Source organism: Myxine glutinosa, chromosome 3 (assembly GCF_964187855.1).
Source record: "Myxine glutinosa chromosome 3, kmMyxGlut1.1, whole genome shotgun sequence".
Taxonomy (NCBI): domain Eukaryota; kingdom Metazoa; phylum Chordata; class Myxini; order Myxiniformes; family Myxinidae; genus Myxine; species Myxine glutinosa.
In genome coordinates this window covers 186514601-186540939 of record NC_136263.1, presented here as the reverse complement: position 1 = coordinate 186540939, position 26339 = coordinate 186514601, and the positions used below count along the sequence as shown (strand labels likewise).

At 41.7% G+C, this 26339-nt stretch overlaps 1 protein-coding gene across 8 annotated transcripts in view; it reads left to right on the top strand.

Moving 5' to 3' along the window:
* The window catches only part of CCHCR1 (coiled-coil alpha-helical rod protein 1), a 51901-nt gene that overhangs the window by 2783 nt on the left and 22779 nt on the right, over positions 1–26339 (top strand). For 4 of the 8 annotated variants that reach the window (XR_013622911.1, XR_013622910.1, XM_068109702.2 and 1 more), the window contains exons 2-10: positions 565–614; positions 4694–4840; positions 11023–11303; positions 11639–11869; positions 16744–16842; positions 20382–20449; positions 20569–20713; positions 22909–22995; positions 24482–24631. Coding sequence is in view for 4 of the 8 variants with exons in the window: in XM_068109702.2 (XP_067965803.2) it covers positions 565–614; positions 4694–4840; positions 11023–11303; positions 11639–11869; positions 16744–16842; positions 20382–20449; positions 20569–20713; positions 22909–22995; positions 24482–24631 (1258 nt within the window). In the remaining 4 variants the exon portion in view is untranslated. Of the gene's footprint in view, positions 1–564; positions 615–4693; positions 4841–11022; positions 11304–11638; positions 11870–16743; positions 16856–20381; positions 20450–20568; positions 20714–22908; positions 22996–24481; positions 24632–26339 lie in introns of all 8 variants that reach the window. The other 4 variants (XR_013622912.1, XR_013622913.1, XM_078774858.1 and 1 more) reach the window with 1 other exon arrangement.

The window sequence follows — 26339 nt, the reverse complement described above, 5'->3', positions numbered from 1 at the left end:
TTGTGACCTGTAGGCAAGTATAAGTGAGCGGACAGACACACACACACACACACACACACACACACACACACACACACACACACACACACACACACACACACACACACACACACACACACACACACACACACACACACACACACACACACACACAAACTGGAGTGATCAACATGCTTGCAAAAAACAATTTATTTTTTTTGCCAAGTAATAAACGGACACAAATGCAATACCCTCTCCTCTGGCGAGGGTAACTGGAAAGCACGTGAAAATGCGAAGCCTGTCCACGTCCGTTTGTTATCAGTCCGCTTCTTCTTCTTCTTCTTCTTTTGTTTCTCAAAATAACGAAAACAGATTAAAAAATATACAAAATGAAAATTGATGATTTTATGCAGCCTGGACCTTTGAGCTGTAGATCTAAAAAATAATCAGCTTCTAGCTTTTGATTGGTGAAACAATTATGTGATCCAACATGCAAAAAATTTAAATTTCAGGTCAATTCGACAAAAATTGATGATTTTATGCAACCTTGAAATTTCTAATAAATATATTTGTGATTATACTTAGGACCTGTACTGATGGAAGACTGAGTGTTTTGGATGAACCAGCATTTACACGTGAGTTGACTTTTGTCTAAAACTACAGTATAATCTCAATAGTATTTTATTTGTTTTATAATGCAGTACAGTAGTTATCTTGCTGGTTGTGTGGTGGAAAAACTCGAACCTCACTCAAGTTAAATCAGTCACAAAGTTGGTTGAACAAGGACGAGAGGCAGGCTTATCAATTCTTACCTATCTAAATCCCGACAGGTGTCTTTGCACACACACACTGGGAATGAATCGCACATGTTAACTCGTACCGAGCAACGTGCAGCCGCAGACTTTGGTTCGCCAGCTTCCGTGCGCAGCTCCCGGGCCGTTCAGGACACGCAGCTTGCAAAAGGTCCACAGGACGAGCCGCCACGTCAAAGTCAGCACGAACGACGATCCAGGTCGGGGAACGATTCAGCGCAGGAAGGACGAACCAGCACAGCCAGCTTGAAGGATGACGACGAGAGAGGGCAGCCAGAGAGAGCAGAGAAAAGTGCGATGGGCATGGGTTTTATATCGGGTGGAAAAGCTCCCTAGAATGTTCCACAGGCTCCCATTGGCCGAGGCAATACTGGTAGTTTGCTGGTGAAGTTTGCTGGGGGAAGTGTCCACGACCTGATTGGTTGCTTACGTGTCCACGACCTTTCATTGGTTGTTTGCGTGTCCACGATCTCTCCTTGGTTGTTTGCTGGTGAAGTGTCCACGATCTGATTGGTTGCTTACATGTCCACGACCTCTCATTGGTTGTTTGCGTGTCCACGATCTCTCATTGGTCGTTTGCGTGTCCACAATCTCTCATTGGTCGTTTGCTGGTGAAGTGTCCAGACCTGATTGGTTGCTTACATGTCAACGACCTCTCATTGGTTACCTGCTGGTGACGTGGGCGGTTCTTTTAGCCGCGCCTACCACAGTCGGGTTGATCACGTGGACTGTGCTTGTAGCCACGCCTCCTTGCACATGAACCAGCGTCTTCCTTCAACTATACAGTGGTACCTCGGCTTACGAGTTTAATCCGTTCCGTGACGGAGCTCGTAAGCCAAATCGCTCGTAAGTCAAAGCAAATTTTCCCATTCAAATGCATTGAAATGCTATTAATCCGTTCCAGCCTCAAAAAAAAAACACCAATTTTTTTTGTTAGGTGCTTTTAAATAACAAAAATGTACTTTATAAATAACAAATAATGTATAAACAAGCACGACCTCGTATATACTGTACATAATACAAGAGAATGTAAAGAAATAAACTGGTTTTATTAAGCAGAGGAGAAGAGCATGCCAGGTGAGGTGTGCGTGTTGTCGACTTGGCGAGGCAGTACGATCGTACTCCTTCTACGATATGTACGATTTTGAAGCAGAAGGAGTCCATAAAGGCTATAACGCCAGCCAAGGGCGTTACGATTATTTCAAAGCTCCGGACCTCTATCCATGAAGATATGGAGAAGTTGTTGTTTGTGTGGTTGAAGGAGAAGCAGCTCTCAGGAGATACCGTGACTGAGAGCATCATGTGTTTGAAAAGATTGAAACTCGGATATCGAGCACGGACCACGAGGTGTTTTTTCTTTTTTCTTAATCTCGGTTTCAGTGAACTTTTGCTCTGTGCTCACGTGTACTGTACCTGTACCTGTAATGGTACGTCAGAGGATGGCACCTGTTGTCATCATATTAAGTGCAAGATGTTCTGCATCGTAAGTTGGTACACCGTGGTCTTTCGGCGGTGTTTAAGCCGGCCGTCTTGGCTTCTGTCACCATTGGCATTGAGTCTTTCGATGTAGGTAGGTCGTTGTGTGCCGGTGCCTTGGCCGAATTCCTTCATTGCTGCATTGTTAGCTCACCTGGTTTTTTATACCACATCTTTGGTTATCGGACCAGCGAATGACGTCATCTCCTCCAAAGTATGGCTTATTCTCACTTGTCTTGGACGATCTTCTACTTCTAGCCTTCCACCGTGCATTTGGTGTCCACTGTACTTACTGTACAGTGCCTGGTAAAATTGATGTAATGGGTTTTTGACCGTCAACGCCATGAACCGTCATGAACCGTCATGAACCGTCAACCGCCATGAACCGCCATGAACCGTCAACGCCATGAACCGCTAACACTCAAAAGCCCATTTATCGCGCCTTATAAAGCAAAACGCAAACCGAAAGCCATGCCTCTCAAGCGAGGCGTGCTTCCGTGGTCACGTGATCCACAGGTGTAGCTCATTATACCCGCACGCGCGACACGCTTTGGCGGTCACGTGACCAGCCACTCTGGAGGCGGGGATCCCCGCCGATGACGTCACCGGCTGGAGCAAGGAGATTCCTCGCTCATGTATTTCGACGATTGCGTGTTTTATATCCAAGCAGAGATGCTTTCACGGCAAGATAACCGCGTGACCGGAACCGGAAGCCACAACCGGAAAATTCAAAAAAATAAATTTTTTGAGCTCGTACATCGGATCTCGGCTCGTATCCCAAAGCAACAAACCGCCCGAGCGACGGCTCGTATCCCGAAAAACTCGTACGTTGGGGCACTCGTAAGCCGAGGTACCACTGTACAAAGGTTCGAAATCCTGCCTAAACTCAACGCATATCTGCTTTAATTACTACACAATGGGAAGGGAGCTAATCATTACATTGAATAAGAAATAACTGACTACTGCAGGCTGGATGTTGTCGTGTAATTAACTGGAGGGGGTGTCCTTTATTGCAAAACCACAACAATATACTGTGCAGAAAATAATGAAAGGAGACTTTAAAGATAAGAGGAAAGGCATAACAATTGGGGGCTGTTTAGTAAGGGAAAAGCTATCTTCTCGTCCATGCAGTTTTGCCCAAGGTCGGAGCCTTGCATAACTTCAACAACAGGCTATGTTATTACAGGCAAGGGGTCTGTGCTGCCGAGCTCTGTTCAGTTCCCAAAATGCTCAAGGGCTGCCTGGTAACAAAGCCAAATGTATGAAATCCCCGACATGTATACAAACGAGTTAAACAGTGCTCTCTAGCATTACCCATGATGCTTTACAAATCACATGATTTATCGGCCTCTGTAATGCCTTGTATGGTTATAAATTCTCTTTTCATTAAGAAACATTCTTAATTATTTATTTTTTCCACAGTTGTGTTTGTACACTGATTGTAAATTATAATATTTGGTATTGCATACTAGCAAAGGGGCTTGCAGGATGACCCTTGAGGTACACACACTTGACTAAGCTGTCAAGCCTGGATTTGAATCCCGAACCAGCCATAAACTGTCATTCTGGTGCTTCACAGACAGGGTGATTCATCGATGTCGGATGCATGTTAAACGCACGTCCTGTCCACTGCCCATCTGCCGGCATCCGTTGGTGGACGTTAAAGATCCCATGGTGTCTTTCGTGAAGAGTAGGCGAGCTATCACCGGCACCATGGCCAAATGACTAAATCCTGCACCAACTACCTGAGTCGGCGTGGCGGCCCGACCAGGATTGTAGCCTGTAACTGCTTCGGGAGCACCGACGTTCTGCATATGGCATGGTACATGATGACAACAATGATGATACAAGTAAATGCCTGGATACGTGCTCACTTTGCAATTTGGCACACCGTTATCTCAGACTACTCACCTACTGCAACTAGTGTTAATTATATTGCTACCCCAACCAAGAAAATTAGCTCGGGTACGAACACGCAATGGCCTACTCTTTTCAAAAGACTCTATGGAACCTTCGCAACATAAATGTAGATGTTTCAACCAGCTTTGTCCTCGTTCCGAAAGGGTAGTTCACTTTGAGATGCAATGTCCTCTTGCTTGTGCTGCATCTCAACCCTCATGGATTGAATACAGGTTAGGCCGTTCATTTGTGAGTACAATACCAACTGAGCTGTCCTGCCACATATATTCCACATTGATTTGGAAGTTTCTAATGGAACAGCTGATGATAACATTACTTCAGGTTTGAGTGATGCAATGGGTGGCATCTGTTGGACTAGGTCAGTTTTATTATTTCTCTGCCTATCACTGCGTTCTAATGACTTTTAAGACTAATTTTAAGATTGATCTTTGGTATTTTGAAGGAGGTCAATGAGGTAACAGTAATTTGGCTCCGTAGAGTAACTTGCTGTGCGTATTGTATACCAGGTATGCAGGAGCCTCTTCTACCCCCATCTGCCTTTGAACGTGGCCATGCTGACTCCTCCACTACTTCTTTAAACCTTTCACGTCATCCCCAAAATCTCTTGTTGAACCAACCACCTTGCCGCGCTCCTGGACAAAACACAACCACTGGTGAATTTGCATCTGCCCCTTGTTTTTTTATGTTTGATTATTGTTAATTTTATTTGTTGGTTTGAAATATGGAAGGGCCATCTCTTTATTTATTAGACCCCTACCGGTGTACACCGTAGGGGACTATAGGTTTGCACGCCATCCCTCCGTCTGTCGGTCCGTCAGTCCGTCACGCAAAGCACAGCTTTCCGGACTTTTTCCCTAAACTCTTAATGCTAATGATTTCAAACTTGGTACATGGTTTCCTCATGATAAGTTACAGATCAAGTTCGAACTTCACGACGTTTCGATCATTTTTGACAAAGTTATGGCACTTTGAACTTTGGTAATTTCCCCAACAGTTTTCCGGACGACAGACTGCTGGTAGGGGACATGTATTGCAGCGCAATACTCAGAATGCTTGTTTATTTCCTTTCTCTTCTGGGCAATATCTCAGGCACCTTTTGAGCTCGGAAGCTATTTGGACATGGCAGTGACCAAGTGATTTGGCTCTAAAGGATATTTTTCATTTATTGTTTCATAAATTAATCGACTTTTTATTAATGAATCGATTCATTATTAGTCCCCTACCAGTGTACACCGGAGGTGACTATAGGTTTGCACTCCGTCCCTCTGTCTGTCTGTCAGTCTGTCAGTCCGTCACGCAAAGAACAGCTTTCCGGACTTTTTTTCTAAACGCTTAATGCTAATGATTTCAAACTTGGCACATGGGTTCCTCATGCTAGGTTACAGATTAAGTTCGAACTTCACGACGTTTCGATCATTTTTGACAAAGTTATGGCACTTTGAACTTTGGGAATTCTGATAATTCTGATGATCCTTAACTCGGTGCCATTTTAAGTTTTAATTTACTTTAAAAAAGATTTTCTCTGCAATAATAGTCTGACCGATTGAGATCAAATTTTCACCATAGGGGGGACTTGGTCTGCAGAATATTTTAATGGTAATTATGACGTCACAGGTCACGTGGTTCGGCCGCCATATTGTTTTTTTTGTGAAAACACGAAAACCCCTTTTTCTCTGCAACGGCTGACCAGATCGAGGCCAAACTTTGCAGGAAGAATCGCATACCCATGATGAACAAAAAAGTCATTCAGCATGATGTCATGCGTCACATGGTTTCAGAGTTATGACGTTTTTGAGCATGAACCTTTAAAACCGAGCTCCTCCCTCATTTTTGATCCAATCGAGGGGAAACTTCACAAATCTGTTCAGCATGTCAGTCTACTAAAATGTCCTTTTGGAATTTGCGATGGGGCACGTGGTTTGGCAGATATCGTTAATTAAACGAAAAAAATTTTTTTTTAATGGATATCTCTTGAATCGCTAGTACCTCAGACCATGAGTTGGTAATTATATAATTCACACAGTGCAATACGTGCAGGCCGCTCCACGACCTTGCGGGCTTATCAACGAGGCGAGGCGTGACACACATGTGTCTCAGCATACCTCAGATCAAGTTTGAAAACCAGCATCAACCGTGCATAAATTTGCATATTCGATCATTTTTGACAAAGTTATGGCACTTTGAACTTTGGTAGGGGACATGTATTGCAGCGCAATACTCAGAATGCTTGTTTATTTAATTTTCTTTCACTGACTGAGTCTTCTTTTTTGTATGCATAGTCGAGGCTCGTGGAAGGGATGGTACTAGTACACTGAATGGGCCACAATGCAACAGGACAAAAGGAACAGCAGAGGGGGAGGAGGGAGAAGGGGAAAACCAACAGCAGAACCGAAGGCCAACACAGAGGGAGGCGGACAAACAATGGCGAAGTGATAGCCCCATAGACTCGGCTTCATTGTGGGAATTCCTGTAATCTTAAAGGGCTTGGTTTCCACAGCATCAAGCTGAGCAAGATGTGAGGCAGGGGAGCCAGCCCAGAGGGGAGAACAGTACTACTCAATCAAGCTGTTAATGAAAGACTTTGGTCTGGTCTAATTGTGACAACAGTTCCATACATTGCGGTGACTCTTAATGGCAACTTTGTCACCCCTCCCACCAATTATTGTAACGTTCTGTTCTCTGAGTTGGGATTTATTAGCGCTGAGGAAGCGCCTCTAGCGAATGACTTCCAGCCAGTGTAACGCGAATTCCTGTCACAGGAATTCTGAGATCATATAAGTGTGACGTGGCAGTTCCTGATTGGTTCGTGTTGGGGAACCCCTTCTCGCTGCCGACGTGACGTAAATTCGCGCACGCGCACTGGTAAAGCGCGAGATTCGGCCCAAGGTTCTTATTATTATTATTATTTTTGTATACAAGATCGAGGCTCGAACCATGATCGAGGCTCGAAATTCCATGCCCGAACCTCAGCGCAATCCAAGAGGATTCACTTGTTGGAATATATAAATGGAAAAACCATACTTGCACTTTAATTGCTGTTGAGTTACAGGACTACCAATACATTAAATATCAGGATACAGGCATCTGTGTCGTCTAGTGTTATAGTCTTCATCGGGCAGACCAGATAAATAGTGGATTCTATCAACTAAAAGTTGATAAGATTACGTTTACTGCTGTGGAAAATGAGGTGTGGTTGACGTTTAGACGTTAGTCCTTATTTTGAGTACTAAATACTTTGGCCAAGTGTACACTCAATGAGCCACCATCCTTATCTTAATGGGACGTGGTATAAGGAGGCATTCTGGCTATTCAAGTCGAGCCTAATCACTTGCATTTAACACCTCTATCTACTCATCATCATTTTGTGTGCAGAATGTGGTCCCTACTTTACATCATTGCTGGGAGTATGGCAATGCTACAGATGCAGTGCCCCATGTAGGTTAATAATAATAACAAGAAAGATAAATCAGAGATTGCAGACCCTCGCCAGGATGTGTTTTTAAGGCTTTTGTGTTAAAACAAATATGGCGGCCAAACCAGGTGACCGATGACGTCCTCATTATTTTTCTATCCACCAATTTATCCCTAGATGACACTCAAGAAATTTCCATCTTAATCGGATGAAGTTTTGTACTTGTCGAATTATGACGTCATAATGGAGCCACCCATGACATTATCATTCGCATATGTTATTCTGCATGAAGAGTTATTTACAATGAGACAATTTTCTCTGTGCAGCGCTTTCGGAGATATGGAGGTGCAAAGTTTTTTCCAAGATCGCGCCCGTACCACGTGACCTATGACGTCATAATCATCATTAAAAAATATTCAGGAGGAGGTGCACCTATGGTGAAAATGTCCTGCGAATCGGACCAATGGTTGCAGAGAAAATCATATTTATTCTGTGTGGACAGACAGACAAATGAAAAATCGGTCAGAGACCGAGGACTTGCCGGAATGTACTTTTTATCGGCCATTTTGGACAAATATGGCGGCCAAACCATGCGACCGATGACGTCATTATTTGTTTTCTAAACTAATTTATTCCGAGATTATGCTCATGAAATTTCATCTTGATCGGATGAAGTTTTGTACTTGTTGAATTATGACGTCATAATGGAGGCACCTATGACATAATTGTTAACATATTTTATTCCCCATGGAGAGTTTTTTACAATGAGCCATGTCTCAATTTTTTCTATTCAGCACTTTCGGAGATATAGAGGTGCAAGGTTTTTCGGTTTTTCCAAGATGGCGGCCGAACCACGTGACCGATGACATCATCAATTGGGCACAGTCTATTCCAGGGCAAGACAATTATGTTTGTAAAGTTTGTCAATTCTATGTGCAACGGTGTAGACGTAGTACTGCGAACAAACAGACAGACAGATGAAAAATTGGTCAGAGACTGAGGACTTGCCGGAATTTACTTTTTTATCGGCCATTTAGGACAAATATGGCGGCCGAACCACGTGACTGATGACGTCATCAATTGGGCACAGTCTATTCCAGGGCAAGACAAATATGTGTGCAAAGTTTAGCAATTCTACGTGCAACGGTGTAGACGTAGTGCTGCAAACAGACAAACAGACAGATGAAAAATCGGTCAGAGACCGAGGACTTGCCGGAATTTACTTTTTTGTCGGCCATTTAGGACAAATATGGCGGCCGAACCACGTGACTGATGACGTCATCATTAACATATTTTATTCCCCATGGAGAGTTCTTTACAATGAGCCATGTCTCAATTTTTTCTGTTCAGCACTTTTGGAGATATAGAGGTGCTAAGTTTTTCGGTTTTTCCAAGATGGCGGCCGAACCACATGACCTATGACGTCATCATTAACATATTTTATTCCCCATGGAGAGTTCTTATACAATGAGCCATGTCTCAATTTTTTCTATTCAGCACTTTCGGAGATATGGAGGTGCAAAGTTTTTCGGTTTTACAAGATGGCGGCAGAACCACGTGACCGATGATGTCATCATTAACATATTTTATTCCCCATGGAGAGTTCTTATACAATGAGCCATGTCTCAATTTTTTCTATTCAGTACTTTCGGAGATATGGAGGTGCAAAGTTTTTCCGTTTTACAAGATGGCGGCCGAACCACGTGACCGATGATGTCATCATTAACATATTTTATTCCCCATGGAGAGTTCTTTACAATGAGCTACGTCTCAATTTTTTCTATTCAGCACTTTTAGAGATATGGAGGTGCTAAATTTTTCGGTTTTTCCAAGATGGCGGCCGAACCACGTGACTGATGACGTCATCATTAACATATTTTATTCCCCATGGAGAGTTCTTTACAATGAGCCATGTCTCAATTTTTTCTGTTCAGCAATTTCGGAGATATAGAGGTGCAAAGTTTTTCGGTTTTTCCAAGATGTCGGCCGAACCACGTGACCGATGATGTCATAAATTGGGCACAGTCTATTCCAGGGCAAGACAAATACGTGTGCAAAGTTTGGCGATTCTATGTGCAACGATGTAGACGTAGTGCTGCAAACAGACACAGACAGACAGACAGACAGACACACAGACAGACACACAGACAGACACAGACAGACAGACACAGACAGACAGACACAGACAGACAGACACAGACAGACAGACACAGACAGACAGACACAGACAGACAGACACAGACAGACAGACACAGACAGACAGACACAGACAGACAGACACAGACAGACAGACACAGACAGACAGACACAGACAGACAGACAGACAGACAGACAGACACAGACAGACAGACAGACACACAGACAGACAGACAGACAGACACACAGACAGACAGACACACAGACAGACAGACACACAGACAGACAGACAGACAGACACAGCCAGACAGACAGACACATACAGACAGACACAGACAGACACAGACAGACACAGACAGACACAGACAGACAGACACAGACAGACACAGACAGACAGACAGACACAGACAGACACAGACAGACAGACAGACAGAGACAGACAGACAAACCAACCAATCAACTTACTTGCCGGAATCTTTTCCGGCAAGTAACAAAGGGACTCAAATGCAATACCCTCTCCTTTGGCGAGGGTAATAACAACAAAAATAATAATGAATTTGTCATACTAGCAACGGTACCCGCCCTACGGGCGGGGCTTCAATTAGGAGGCCCAAATGAAAAGGCAAAATATCAGAAATTGAAGGCTTTTTAAATTTTAAACGATTTATATAAACATTCGTTAAATTATATCACATGCAAATCATCAAAATCTTAACAGTATTTGTAGAATTTCAATAAAAACCACATCACTGTTCATATCGGTAAATATTATTTCATCGTGTTTGGAAAAACTGGAAAATTGGAAAAATTAGAAAAATTGGGAAAACCATTTCGGAGATATGGAGGTGCTGGGACCCCCTGGAGTTAACTCCAGGGGGTCCCAGGATTACCCACCCAAAATTTTGTTGCGATCGGTTCAGCCGTTTTTGTGGTACCTGGGAACAGACGGACAGACATTTGGTGAATTATAGTAAGATATATGCGATACATGGTACTAGTACACTGAATTTGTTTTCAGTGGTACATGGTACTCGTACACTGAATACACTGTTTTGACAAATTGTCCAAAAAAAATTGACAATTTGTACATTGTCAAAGTACAACGAGAAGTACTTTGACAGTGTGTGCTGAAAAAATGACATTGAAAATGAAATTGATTAATTGTGAATCGAGAGCCTGAAACATCATTTGGTGATGAAATGAAAAGAGAAAAGGTAGATGTTGGTGTAAAAAGTGAAAATCTGCCCCAATGCCACATTGCCCGTCTCGCCCTTCTTCTCCCCCCAGGTCTTTGTGAAGAGCTGGGATTAATAAATGATCCAACTGCAACCAGAGAACAACATGTGTGGTGGGATTTGAACAGTGCTGTAAATGTTCGAGATGCTGAGGTTGCCCCTTGGAAAACAGGAGTTGGAAGGGGTTGTACTTTCCCTGCTCCTGGAAGTTTTGCTCTTATTGGCACCAATATCGTTGCGAAGCCTGCTTGGAAAACGGGTGGATGGAGTGATGGGGAGAAACGGTGTGTTCTTGGTTCAGGGCTCGACAAAGAGCGTAAGGCACGAGAGAAGGTGAGACGTTGAGCTATTGTGTGCAAACAAAATTGACAGAAGATCGATATTTAACTAAAAGTGTGTTCTTTTTAATTTTCAACTTATTAATTGAGGAAGAATTTTTTTTTTTTTAAATCAATCTTGTCAACATCTTTTTTGTTGCAGTGTTTCCTTCCCTCCTTTCTCACTCCTCTTTTCCTATCCATTAATTCGCCTACTTTTTGTGCCCAAGATATGTCCTCCTATCAATTTGTAGCAATTTCACTGCAAGGATAGGAAAATGCATTCAAACGGTTTCATCGCATGACGACCTTGCGTAGAATTTGTGACGTTCTCTTCCTGTGCCGCTTCAGGCTGAGGAAAGCCATACCAAGATTTCGGAGAAAAAGGAGGAGGCTGTATGGAGGAATATGGATGTTGAAAAGAGGCTCGCAGAAGCTGAGAAAAAAGTTGAGGAGGCCGAGGAGCTGTGTGTGAAGGCCGAGAGACGATGCATGGAGGCAGAGGAGCGGTGGAAAGCAGCTGAAGGTGAATTGGTGCCGTTGCAGACCGAGTTGGAGAATCAACGTGCCAAACATCAAAAGGTTAAAATTGGTCTTCGTTTTAGCTCCTAAGTTAATGTCAGTAGTAGATTTACCCGTAGGGTGATTCCCTCACCCCCCTCCATAGCGCGCGCGCGCGCACACACACACACACACACACACACACACACACACACACACACACACACACACACACACACACACACACACACACACACACACACACACAACTGTGGCCAACTAACTGTTTACTGTGTGTAAACCTGTCTTGACAACCTGTCTTGTGAGTAAACCTAAAAGTCTTGACAACAAAGTGATAATGAAGTTAGCCACTTCTGGTCACGTGTGATCAGGGTTCTGAGTCATACCTTTATCACCAATATTTCTGCTTCTGTTGGGGTGTCTGCAAATAGAAATCCAGATCAAATCTTGTACAATGGAATTAAGATTTTTTTTTCGGACCATTTTTGTCTTTTCTTATTGGTTACGGACATTTTGCTATCATTCCTTTTTTTCTCTTAAATGTCCATTTTCTTTTATTATGCCTCCACTGAGGAAGTCGCTGGAGGCATTGTGTTTTCTGGTTGTCTGTCCGGCTGTCCGTCCGTCCGCCTGTCCGAGTGTCCGTGATAGGTTTTCGTTCCCACAATAACTTGAGAATAGCTGAAGGGATTGAAATCAAACTTGGATTAAGTATGTACTATGATGTAAAGACAAACTTATTAGATTTTTGGGGTCAAGTGGTCAAAGGTCAGATGTCATGTGAGGAAAAAATCCTGTTACCGTGATAACCTGTGAACCAGCAATGGGATTGTGACCAAAGTTGGTACTACTTTGTATTATAATGCAAAAATGAACTGAATTGATTTTGTGGTTAAGAGGTCAAAGGTCAGGGGTGATGTTGGGTAATAAAAAAATTATTGTGATAACTTTTGGACAGGTAACAGGATTTCAACCTAACCTGGCACAAGTATGTAGTATGATGCAAAGACAAGCCAAATAGAATATGAGGGTAAATGGTCAAAGGTCAGAGGTCACCTTGAAACTTACTGTGATTTCAGTGGAAATGAAATTTGAACATGTACTATGATGCCTATATGTGCTGATTAGATATTGGGGTCAAAATGTCTGAAGTCTTAGGTCAAAGGTTAGAGTAGGGCAAATACTAGACGTGGGTCATGCATGTCATGGGTCATGAAGCGTGTCGCTTGATGTCGCGACGTCAAATTATGTCTAGTTTTTCGCATGCTAACATAGCTGTAAAATCTAGTATAGTTTAATTTGCTCTTGCAGAACTTAATTTTTCTTTCATTTATAGATCACTGGTCCATTTGAGTGCTAAAGTGGTTACGTTTCTTTCGGCTCATTTATTGCAATCTCTAGAATTCTAAAACCAATTTCAGAGCCTAAGTATGCTATTTGATGTTTAAATGGCAGATGACGCATTAATGCACACCTTGACCTATTATAATGTATTTTTTTTTGTATACAACATCGAGGCTCGTGGAAGAGCAAACGTCAATCACAAAAAACAAACAATCAGACAAACAAAAAATACAATAAAGGGAGTGGGAGACAAGATGGGGAGGGAGAGGGAAGCACACAAGTACAACAGCAGAGAACAGGGACATCGGAAGATCTGTGGGAGGGAGAGGGCTTGGGGGGGGGGGGATGAGGCGTGGGAAGGGGGGTGGGGGTGGAATGAATGAAATGAATGAATGAATGTTCGTTTTAAGGCCATTTTCCCCGCTAATTGGCCTTGCGGGCCCCATGACAATCATGGTTCCCTGTTTGAGACAATGTTTCTATGGCCGGATGCCCTTCCTGGCGTCAACCCTCGTCGCCTCTTACGATGCGCAGGGATACGGTGTACCTATTCTAAACCGGGGTACACACCTGGATCATTCATCCCAGCAAGTTGGAAGGGGGGTGGGGTGGGAGAGGTATAAAACACATGGACACTGCTAGGACTTCCAGGAAAGAAGTCGGTGGGGTATTCATAAGGTACTCAAACGTGTGTGACTACTTTTTGTGACATGAGCTTTTAATCGTGGTTTATGGGGATTATATATCATCTGCTGCTGCTGCTGCTTCGGAATGGCCTTCACATCACTTTATCCAGGTGTGACTTGGCATTTTGGCAGCGGTTGATTTGACAGTGGCAGTGGTTGATTATTTTTCCCGAATATCTGATTTCATTGATCATCAATGTGTTTTGTTATGTCACATACATCTTCGATGCTATTCTGTCTTCCCACAATATTTTCTCAGAGCTCCCATGGGGGTATTGGATTGCTCTCTTTACAGCGAATGGGATGTTTTTTTTTTTGTTTTTTTTTAGTATTTCCTATTTTGATTTTGTTTAAGGTGAGTTTTCTTGTTCCCAATTTATTAACTTTAATAACAAAATTGCTTGCTTGGTTTGAAAGAAGCAGAAATGGCTTAAACCTATAGTCCACAACATTTGTACAAATTTATTGTGAATGACACATTTAAGATTCCATCTTAAAAATTCCTCCTCATCTTTTGTTCAAATAGGCCTTTGGGTCTGCAACCTTGTCAGGTTTTTAAATTCCGAGATGAGTTGACAATAGGTGTATCCATTTCATTGGAAGCCCCTCTGGTCTCTAACCACATCAGTAGCTCCAAGGATGATTTGTTACGATGAGATTATTACCCTCGCCAGAGTAGAGGGTATTGCATTTGGGCCCGTTTGTTACTTGCGAAAATCGAAGACTTTTCAAGTATATTGGTTGGTCTTGTGCGTTATTCTGTCCGTCCGTCTGTCTGTCTGTCCGTCCGTCTCTGTCTGTCACCTACAGGTCCCAATTTTCAACCGATCTTCCCGAAACTTCACCAAATGATAGAGTTAGTCATAAGCAAGGAGCCTATTGTTTTTGGAGTCAAAAGGTCAATAGGTCAACATAAGCCAAAGGCCACCAACTTTGTCAAATTTCAAAAATCTTCAATTTTCATCCGAATGACTTGAAATTTGAAGGATTTGCATATTTGGTCGCGGATTTCAACCATCAATTATATTTTAGGTCAACATAGGCCAAATTTCTAAAATCCTCAATTTTCATCCGATGGATTTGAAATTTTAAGAGGATTTGCATAACTGGTCACTAAATTCAAACACCAATTATTTTTGAGGTCATCATTGGCCAACAACTTATTTTAGGGATTTCGTAAGTATCATGCTATGCACTACATATTTATTGTTTGTTTGTCCGCATACCATGGGAGTTGTTGTATGCAGATGATCTGGTGTTGATTGCAGAAAGTATGGATGGACTGAAGGAGAAGATGAACAAGTGGAAGGAATGTATGGAGACAAAAGGTCTGAAGGTGAATATCGGAAAAACGAAGGTGATGGCAAGTGGTAAAGCATGTGTTGAGGTGGAAAGAACTGGGAAGTGGCCGTGTGCTGTGTGCAGGAAGGGTGTCGGAGTGAATTCCATTCAATGTACAATGTGCGCTGAGTGGGTTCATCAAAAATGTAGTGGTTTGAGAGGGTCATTAACCAGTGTGGCAGCTACATTCAAGTGTAAGGTGTGCACAGAGGGAGCTGCAGATGGAGGAAATGTTGAGTTGGATCTTGGAGACGGCGTGAAGCTGGAAGGTGTGAAAACATTTTGTTACCTTGGAGACATGCTGAATGGAGAAGGTGGATCAGACTCGGCAACGGTTGCGAGAGTGAGATGTGCATGGAAGAAGTTTTGGGAACTGAGTGGCGTGCTGACGAGGAGGGGAGTGTCATTGAAGCTGAAGGGAAAGGTGTATGCTGCATGTGTGAGAAGTGTTATGATTTATGGGAGTGAGACATGGGTCATGAACGTAGAGCAGCAACGAAGGCTGGAAAGGGTGGAAATGCGAATGGTTCAGTGGATGTGTGGAGTATCATTGAGAGAGAGGAAGACAAATGATGAATTGCGAAAGATGATGGGAATAGAGCCTGTTATGGATGCTGTGAAGAGAAACAGGTTGAGATGGTTTTGTCATGTGTTGAGGAAGGATGAAAGTGACTGGTTGAAAAGAGTGATGGAAATGAATGTAGAAGGCAGTAGAGGACGGGGAAGACCGAGAAAGACTTGGCTAAAGATGGTCGAAGAAGAAATGCGGGCAAGGGGGTTAACAAGGGGAGATGCAGAAAATAGGGCAAAATGGAGAACATTGTCATGGGGACCGCAAGGCTAACCCCCGCTCTTGCAGGGAAAATGGCCTTAAAATGCCTTTTGTTGTTGTTGTTGTCCGCATAGAACGTGAGTATGCTTTTCTCTGCAATCGTTGGTGATTGACACGAAATTTTCACCAGAAGAGCACCTCCCCCTGTATAACTTTTGATGATAATTATGACGTCATGGGTCACATGGTATGGGCGCCATCTTGGAAAAAACAAACTTTGCACCTCCATATCTCCAAAACCATTCCATGGAAAAAATTGAAACATGTCACATTATCAAGTACTCCCCATGGGAAAAAAACATTCATGATATCATCGGTGCCTTCATTATGACGTCATAATTAGACAAGTAGAATGCTTGATCCGATCAGTTTGACATTTATTGAGCCTGATCTACACAAACATTGTATGGGAGAAATAAATTGACGTCATCATTCGCGTGGTTCGGCAGCCATATTGGATTGAACATAAATCTACGTTGTCAATAAACCAGCCAAGTACAGCAGCAAATAAACACCACACAAAATACACCACATAAACACATCCTGGTGAGGGTCTGCAATCTCTGATTGCTCTTTCTTGTAAGAAATGTGATGAGCCTTCATTGTGAGATGCCATAATAAATTCCTCCCAAAATGTCCTTATTTCTCTGAAAATACTTCTTTTTTTTTTTTGCTCGCACCTCTAATACTCGCACCTTATGTACTCACTACCATTATTCTTCTATTTTCAGGAGAGGTCTCATTTTGAGAGCAAGTTGCAATTGGCAGAAAATTCCCGTCTACAGATGCAGCTGCAACTCGAGCAACAGCAGCAGAAACATCTTGCTGAGGTGCAGAGGGCTGGTTAGTGTTGCATGGAGGGACGTCGAGGGGGGTATCTGATGTTGTGGTGGAAATGCAGGAATTTTGTCACTTTATTCCTGAGCCTGTTTTATACTGCCCTTCCTTCCAGGATTTAAAGTGTACTGCTCACTTTTAACCTCAAGATCTTGCCCATTTCTGCCTCGCTTTACTGCACCCATTGCGATCGTGTTCCCACCCTCCACACACAATTGTTAGCCTGCATCATTATAGCCTGCATTTTTATCATCAAATTTCATCAAACCTTCAAATTTGAGTTTTTGTCATCAAATTTTCATCAAATCTTCAAATTTGAGTTTTTGTCATCAAATTTTCATGAAATCTTCAAATTTGAGTTTTTGTCATCAAATTTTCATCAAATCTTCAAATTAGATTTTTTTTTTGGTCATCAAATTTTCATCAAATCTTCAAATTTGAGTTTTTGTCATCAAATTTTCATCAAATCTTCAAATTAGATTTTTTTTTTGGTCATCAAATTTTCATTAAATCTTCAAATTTGAGTTTTTGTCATCAAATTTTCATCAAATCTTCAAATTAGATTTTTTTTTTGGTCATCAAATTTTCATCAAATCTTCAAATTTGAGTTTTTGTCATCACATTTTCATCAAATCTTCAAATTTGAGTTTTTGTCATCAAATTTTCATCAAATCTTCAAATTTGAGTTTTTGTCATCAAATTTTCATCAAATCTTCAAATTAGATTTTTTTTTTGGTCATCAAATTTTCATCAAATCTTCAAATTTGAGTTTTTGTCATCACATTTTCATTAAATCTTCAAATTTGAGTTTTTGTCATCAAATTTTCATCAAATCTTCAAATTTGAGTTTTTGTCATCAAATTCTCATTAAATCTTCAAATTTGAGTTTTTGTCATCAAATTTTCATCAAATCTTCAAATTAGTTTTTTTTTTGGTCATCAAATTTTCATCAAATCTTCAAATTAGAGTTTTTGTCATCAAATTTTCATCAAATCTTCAAATTAGATTTTTTTTTTTGGTCATCAGATTTTCATCAAATCTTCAAATTTGAGTTTTTGTCATCAAATTTTCATCAAATCTTCAAATTAGATTTTTTTTTTGGTCATCAAATTTTCATCAAATCTTCAAATTTGAGTTTTTGTCATCAAACTTTCATCAAATCTTCAAATTTGAGTTTTTGTCATCAAATTTTCATCAAATCTTCAAATTAGATTTTTTTTTTGGTCATCAAATTTTCATCAAATCTTCAAATTTGAGTTTTTGTCATCAAATTTTCATCAAATCTTCAAATTAGATTTTTTTTTTGGTCATCAAATTTTCATCAAATCTTCAAATTTGAGTTTTTGTCATCAAATTTTCATCAAATCTTCAAATTTGAGTTTTTGTCATCAAATCTTCAAATTTGAGTTTTTTTTTTGGTCATTAAATTTCATCAAATTTGAGTTTTTGTCATCAAATTTTCAACAAACCTTTATTTTGATAATATGGGTTTTATTATGCGTCCCTTCTCGCACCCCTTTCCCTCCCTTCACACCCCTCCATCCTTCCCCTCCCCCCTTCCACAAAGGTACCCGGCATTGCCCACAATCTAACCTACATCTATTGGACTTCCAGAATTTAGCACATATTTAGGGATGAACACTTCATTTATCAAGCTGCAAAATATTGAACAAAAATATCAACAAAATGTAACATGTTATTGTAATACTTTTGGTTAGACAATATTGAATGTTTTTCCATCAAGGCCAGAACATGTATACATATGAAAATCGCTTGTTTTTAAATTCTCCGCAGGGTATATGTATGGAGAAGTTGGCTGAGGTGGTAATGCCTTTTTTTTTTTGCAAACTCTTTCACCATTGAGAGCTGTGTTTAGATGAACAGGAAAATTACCTTAAAATCGATGTATGATGTATTTGTATTATTTTTGGTTTTTGAATAATTAGCGATTAGGGCATTTGAGAGGTCACGTGACTCATGCGCCACTCTTACCGATCGTTGTAACGTCTTAACTAAGAGTTATTTTTTATGCTTTCACCGACGAAGTCGCCAGAGGCACTATGTTTTCGGGTTGTCCGTCTGTCCGTCCATGATAGGCTTTCGTTACTGTGATAACTTGAGGCCATGTTAGGTAAAAATGTGATACTTGAGAAAAGCTTAAGCAATTCAAATCAAACCTGGTGCAAGTATGTATAATGATGTAATAATGTGGGCGGAGGCATATTGGTCGACGTCACGACGTCGAAGAGTGTTGTTCTAGACTTCGAAGTCTTGAGGTCAAGCCCTGCCATGCCGTTGAACTAACACTGGATGGGTAGACTCAGCCGGTCATCCTTCCAAGGTCGGCAAAATGAGTACCAGCTCGCTGGTAAGGGGGCGTTGCATCAGCAGCACAACCACGCCCCCACAAAATGATGCAGCCAAGCAGCCACAGGCTGCATTCTAACCCTAACACGCACACACACACACACTCACACTGCACTACCATATCATGTCATCCCTAATTCCTACCCACAATCCTTTCTAACCCCACTTTCTCTTTTATTGATGTCGATTGGAGCTTCAATGTGTGTGCCAGGACACAACATTTTTACCATTTGAGCTTTTCTGATCAAATTTTCAACAAACCCTTATAATTCAACAACAAACCCAACAACAACCCTCAACAAACCCAACAACAGAGAACACTAACCAATAAAATTTACATTTTAAAAAAAGCTGTTAGCAAGTTTAGTTTGAATACAAAAGGGGATGAGGATGAGCTTTGCATTTTGGGATGCTAACTAGTTGGCCCGTCCCCTGCGCATGAGATGGGGATTTGTAATCACTTCTGCGTGTGTGTGTTTGTGTGTGTGCGTGCATGTGTGTGCGTTTGTTTGTGTTTATTTGTGTGTGTGTGTGTTTGTGTCCGGGCCATAACTCTTTTATCATTTGAGCTATTGTCATCAAATTTTCACCAAAGCTTTATTATGATAATATGGAGAAGGCAAATTAATAATTTTGTCAGAAGGTCAAAGGTCAGCATCACATAAAATCATAAATTTTCATCCAATTGACCTGAAATTTAAAGAATTTGCATATTGGGTCACAGAATTGGTTCACCAATGAAAAGCAAGAAGCTGATTTTTTTTTTTTGTAGATCTAAAGCTCAAAGGTCAAGGCTGCATAAAATCATCAATTTTCATTTTGTGTTTTTTAAAACTGTTTTTATTATTTGATTGTACAGAAGAAGACATCTGAATACAAATGGATGCGGGTGGGCTTTGTATTTTCAGATGCTTTCTCGTTGCTATTGTGTTGTGATGCATCTGTATGTTCTTATCTTGCTGTTTTCCTTTCACCCAATTTTTGTGTCTGTCACAAAAAAACTGGTAGGAAATAAAAAAAAATGTGAAAAAAAAAAATTACGTGGAAAACCAAACAGACAAACAAAAAACGGTTCCTTTCTTGGCAAGTAACCATTTTGAGAAAGATGTGCCGAGTCTTTTGAGTGTTTACACTCCCATATGCTTTTTTATGTTTGTGCTCACAGATGATACAGAAAAGAGAGGAACTGGAGAAGGCTGCAACCCTCAGAGAAAGTTTGGAAGGACAACTCAGGTTGGTACAATGGATGGGAAACCAAACTGGGATTAAAAAAATTCAGTGAGACGTCAAACTTTTCACATGTGTCCTTGGATGAAAAAAAACTCCCTTTTGATCGCTGACATAAAATCCAGAGAGGCGCAGGATGAGATAGAGTGCAAGCAGGCCTTGTTACAGCACCTTCGTGCATACGTCGGTGGCCCCGCGGGTGTCACCACAGACCACCGCTTGCTAGAGCAGCACGTGAAAGAGAAGGAGATGCTTGCTGCACAGATAAAGGTGAGGCTGAGGATCGAGGTTGGAGTGAGTTAAGGAGAGCGATTCAGACAAGAGTGCAACCATGACATCATTAACCTACATCGTATATTTTGGGAGCAATTTTTATGCCTCCGCCGACGAAGTCACCAGAGGCATTAGGTTTTGGGGTTGTGGCCCCGTCCCTCTGTCTGTCCGTGCGCCGTCCGTCCATCCGTGTTAGGGTTTCGTTTCCACGATAACTTAAGAATGGCTGAAAAGATCTAAGTCAAACTTGGCACAAGTATTATAATGATGCAGGATTGAACTGATTAGATTTTGTAGTCAAGAGGACAAAGGTCAGAGGTCGCATTCTGTAAAGATTCTGTTACCGCGATAACTTGTGACCTCGTGATGGGATTTTAAGCAAACTTGATACAAGTGTGTACATTATGATGCAAAGATGAACTGATTAGATTTTACCATCAAGAGGTCAGAGGTCATGTCAGGTTAAAATGTTATTTATGTAGGGATTTTAACTATACTAAGTACAGTTAATGCACCATAATACATATGTACAGATTACATATTGAGGTCAAATGGTCTTGAGGTTTTATATCACAGTTGGAGTAAGCAAAGACCTAATGTGGGCGGAGGCATATCGGTCGACTTTGCGACGTCGAATTATGTCTAGTTTTTTTCCTTTGCAAGGTTGGGGCTCATGGAAAAGCAAGATGGCAGATAGTAAAAAGGCAACGGACTGACAGTGGGGCCACAGTAGGAAACCAATAAGCAAGGTAATTAACAAACACATCAAAGAGGTTGGTCCTCCGTCGTGCGAAGTCCTTCCTTGGCACACCTGAGCTCCTCACCACATACAAGGCTTTCATCTGCAGCTCAACGCAATACTGTTCCCCCCTCTGGGCTGGTGCTCCTGCCTCACACCTTGCTCGGCTTCACGCTGTTGAGGCCAAAGCTTTCAGAATCATTGGAATCTCCTGCGATGTAGTCAACTCCGAGGGCCTTTCACTCACTCACCGCAGGCAGGTTGGTGGTCTTTCTGTCTTCTACCGACTCCTCTCCGGCCTTGCTCCCCCAGCTCTCTCTGTGCTCTGTCCCCCCAATATTCCTTCAGGTCACACAAGATCTGCCTGCAACCCTCTTATGGTTAAACTGCCAAAGTCTAGGCTCTCTGCTCACCTTCACTCTTTCATTCCCCTTTTCTCCCGCCTCTGGAACAAACTCCCCCACTCCCTTCAATCCCACTCCTCCCTCCAGGTCTTTAAAACAGCTGTTCACCACCATCTCTTATCTTCCCCCATCCAAAACCTTGATCTTTTCTACCCCCGGTAATTCACCCCAGAGTCCTTGCAGTGTTCATATGTTTTATTCCTCTCCCACCTCCCCCCAAGTCCTCCCGATGTCCCTGCTCTCAAATGTTGTGTTTGTGTCCTTCCCCCTCTCTCCCCATCTTGTCTGCCGCTCCCCTTGTTTTTTGTGTGTCGGTTTGTTTTTTTGTGTGATTAATGTTAGCTCTTTCACGAGCCTCGATCTTGTATACAAAAAAAAAAAAAAAAAAAAAAAAAGGACGGGAGGAAACACAAATGTGCAAATAAGGAGGTTGTGTTAGCTTAGGTGGTAGGTTAATGGGGTTAGAAAGGATTGTGGGTCGGGATTTGGGATGACATGATACGGTAGTGCACTGTGTGATTGAAACCCTGGATAGGAGAGTCGGATTGAACAGCTTTAGGATGGGAGTTGCACAAACGGAAGAAAAGAGGAACAAAAGAGTGCAGGTGGACGGAAAGCCTGGGTATGGGGAGCATAAGCATTAGGGGGTTACTGGAGAAACGTGTGCTTCCTGTCGTTACTAGGGAGGGTCGGAGGGCTGAGATAACAGAGGGAGCTTGACCGGAGAGGCAGTAAAATAAACAGAGCGTGTACTGGCCTGTCTGCGATGTGAGAGTAACAGACCTTATGCTTCCGCCTTATCAAGGGAGACGCCAATAATGTGGAGAGCTTTAAATTCCACAGTTGTGCAAAGGAATTTAGATGAGTATTTCTTTTTTAACTGGCTTACAAATCATGTTTTTGGAGTTCTTTATCTAGGTATGCTTGATCACATTTTGCTTTCTTCACAGCTTCGCCTGAATTTGGAATCTTATTGTCATATTTCTTTTTATGTCCATTGCATTGCTGTTCTGTGGCCTTTTGACCTTACTTTGTTCTCCTCTTCAAAGGGTATGGACAAAGAGCGAGAGGCGTTGGCTCTCCGGGTGGACGCTTTGTCAGACATCCTGGCTGTGCAAGAGGACATGCTCACTCAGGTGATTAGCAACTTTGAATGCTTTGAACTAAATAATTTAAAATATACAATGAAAAAAAACTCATTAAATTGCAAAATTAATATTCTTAAAGGGACACAATGGGTGATCTTGTCTAATATGTCTGCAGGTTTTGATCATGCAACAAAGGATTGTCTGATTATTCCGATACAAAATAAAATGTCTAAATGACCCTCAATAACGTGTGAATTGGGGCCACGAAGGAGTAGTTGTAGTAGTGGTATACCAGCCTCTTCCTGCCCATCCGTGCTATGTCTGGGCATTATGATCCCAAGAAAGGGATTTATTGGGTGCTTTTTCCCTTGTATAGCCTCTTCATTAAGAGGTTGGATATCTTTTTGATTCGAACGAGGACTAAAGTTAAACATTTGTGTAAAAGCAAAACATCAGAAAACTATATGTCATGTTACACGGTTCCTCCTTAACATGCATCTCCAGAAAGAAAGCATGAATCAACAAAAATATAGGATTTGTTTCCCCGAGTATCCTTAAGTAATGGACAACTCGAGTTGTATTCACAAACTCCAACCTAGTTCTGTGCTGTATATTGTTTCAAAGTTGTCAAATGAATTTTTCCCCCTTTATTAACTCAACTGGACTATGTCCAGCTGAGTTTTTGTCGACACCCAGTGTCTGTCTGTCTGTCTGTCATCTGTCTGACTGTAAACAATTCGACGTCTACGCTCTAAAAGTCACAAATATTGATGAAATTTGATGAAACTTGTTATGCAGCATCTTTAAGACATAAACTAGTTTGGGATTGCATTTGGGCGTTGTACGCCCAAAAATGGGCGCGGCAGGGCGGCCATATTGAAAAATCAATTTTTGTCAATCTGGTACTTCCTCATGTAGCTAGAAGGCTGAAACTTGGTGTGTAGACAGTATGTAACAAACCTCAACACATATATTACGGGTTTTGACGATGTCCGAAAAATGACCTCGTCGTGACCTATGACATGACTTGACCCATAAACATCAGTTTGGACGACGTCCAAGCTCTAAAAGTCACAAATACTGATCAAGTTTGATGAAACTTGTGCCTTTTGCCACTTAAAGATATTTGAAAATTTTCATTTTTCTGGTTTCCATGGAAACAAGTTGGACATAGTGCATTTTGTTATACATTTCGTTTCTGGAGCAGAACTCAAATGTCACTTAAAACTCCATTTTTTTTCTAGTTTCCTGTTTAAACATGAGATACCTTCAACGTTACTGTACCTCTTTAGCACATATAAACTATATCGTTTGTGGTTCTATTATGCATATTCTAACCATATTGATATAGACCAGTTGAGTTCAGGTTCCCTGGAACCTCTAGTTTGAGAAAGAGGTACATATGTTGTAGACACAGGAAAAACACAGGGATGTTGTAAATACAATTACAAAACTGTGCACTTTTTTCATAATCTTGCTTTTTTAATGGTGTATTTTTTTTTTTAATCCTTACTTTCACTGCTATTGCCAGTAGGCCAAGAGGTTACCCGCACACCTTGGCAGTGATGGAACAGGTGCGGAGGTTCTGTTAACACGTTGGAGAACGAAGGTATTCTCATTGATGGTGCAGTTGAAAAGCCTCCAACTGAGTCAGAAGGAAGAGGAAGCCAAACACAAAGCACAGGTAAGATGGTACAAGGTACCATGGTCACAATCACGTGCAGTCACATAGTGCAGTACCTCGATTAACAGTAGGCTTAATATCGAAACTTTAAAGGCCGACAGACAGAATTTTTATGGCATAGCCCGTAGTGCAATGCCGTCTGGAACAGCGTTTGTCTGTTCGTCCTGTGTTCGTCTGGTGTACGTATGGCCGGATGCCCTTCCTGCCTTATACCATCTTACCTGTGCTTTGTGTTTGGCTTTGGAGGCCATTTTTGGTCTTTCGAGGTATGCATGTCTCTTCCGCCGGCATTTTTCGGGTTTATTCCCTTTAAAATTAGTTTTCTCTGCAAGAGCTGGTCCGATTGACACAAAAGTTTCACCATAAGAGTGCCTCCTCCTGTAGAATTTTAAATTGATAATTATGGTGTCATAGGTCATGTGGTACGGGAACCATCTTGGAAAAATCGAAAAACTTTGCACCTCCATATCTCCAAAACTGCTCGGTGGAAAAAAATTTGGAAGGCGGCTCATTGTAAAGTACTCCCCATGGGGAATAACCTATTTTAATGATGATGTCATAGGTGCCTTCATTATGATAATAATAATAATAATAATAATAATAATAATAATAATAAAGGAGTCTTATATAGCCCATCAAGCAGAGTAAACGACCCTCATGGCGCTTTACATTATCATGCGAACGCACACACACCGCACACACATACACAAACATACACACACACAGACACACCTTCACTCTTGCCCTATTCCTCTCCCTCCCCATTCAAAACCCACAGATGTGTACTCCCCCTCCTCCTCTCCTCCCCTCCCCCGCACATGTACACAGACATACTCTCGATCTCTGTCCCACCTCAAACCAAAGGGAAAACAGGACTTAGACTTTGAAATTGCTGTTTATCCAATTAACTTGTGAAACAGATAGGTTTTGAGGGAGGTTTTAAAGGCAGGAAGAGAGGAAGAGAGAGAGTCAACATGTCGATTAACAGTAGGCTTAATATCGATGATGCCATAAATCGACAAGTAGAATGCTTGATCTGATCAGTATGACATTTCTTGAGCATAATCTAGGGATAAATTGGTTGAGAAAATAAAAATTGATGACTTCATCGGTCACGTGGTTTTGCAGCCCCATATTTTTGCGGCGTAGCCCGTAGGGCAATGCCGCCTGGCACAGCGTTTGTTTCTCCGTCCAGTGTATGTAGGTATGTCCCTCACAAACATCCACCAATCAGAGCTGAGGATCTGGTCACATGACAGGGGGACAGCAGATCCTCCACTGATCAGATCCAAGCCAACCTGATTATGCCGTTATTGGACTATTGGTCTTGTTAGCTCACCTGGAACGAAGTTCAGGGGAGCTTATGTGATGGCGCGTTTTCCGTCCGTCAGTAAACACTTGAAACTTCTTCTCCGAAACCGCTGATGGGATTGCGACCAAATTCGGCACAACTGATATTTGCTGTGTTGTGAATAAAGTTTGCTCACGGCATTAAAAAAAATCGGACAGTGAGGGGTCTACTGGAGGTTGTCCCCCCAAATAGGTATTTGTTTGTTTGTTTGTTTAAAGTCTTATGGTTATGTTAATATGATTCTACCTGCTGCCCGTCTTCTAGCAAGCATTGATATTGGTTTAAAATACCTTTAATCAGTGTCGTATACTGTTTATTCGACCAGGTGAGCACCAGGAGTATTGCCCCTATGTTTTT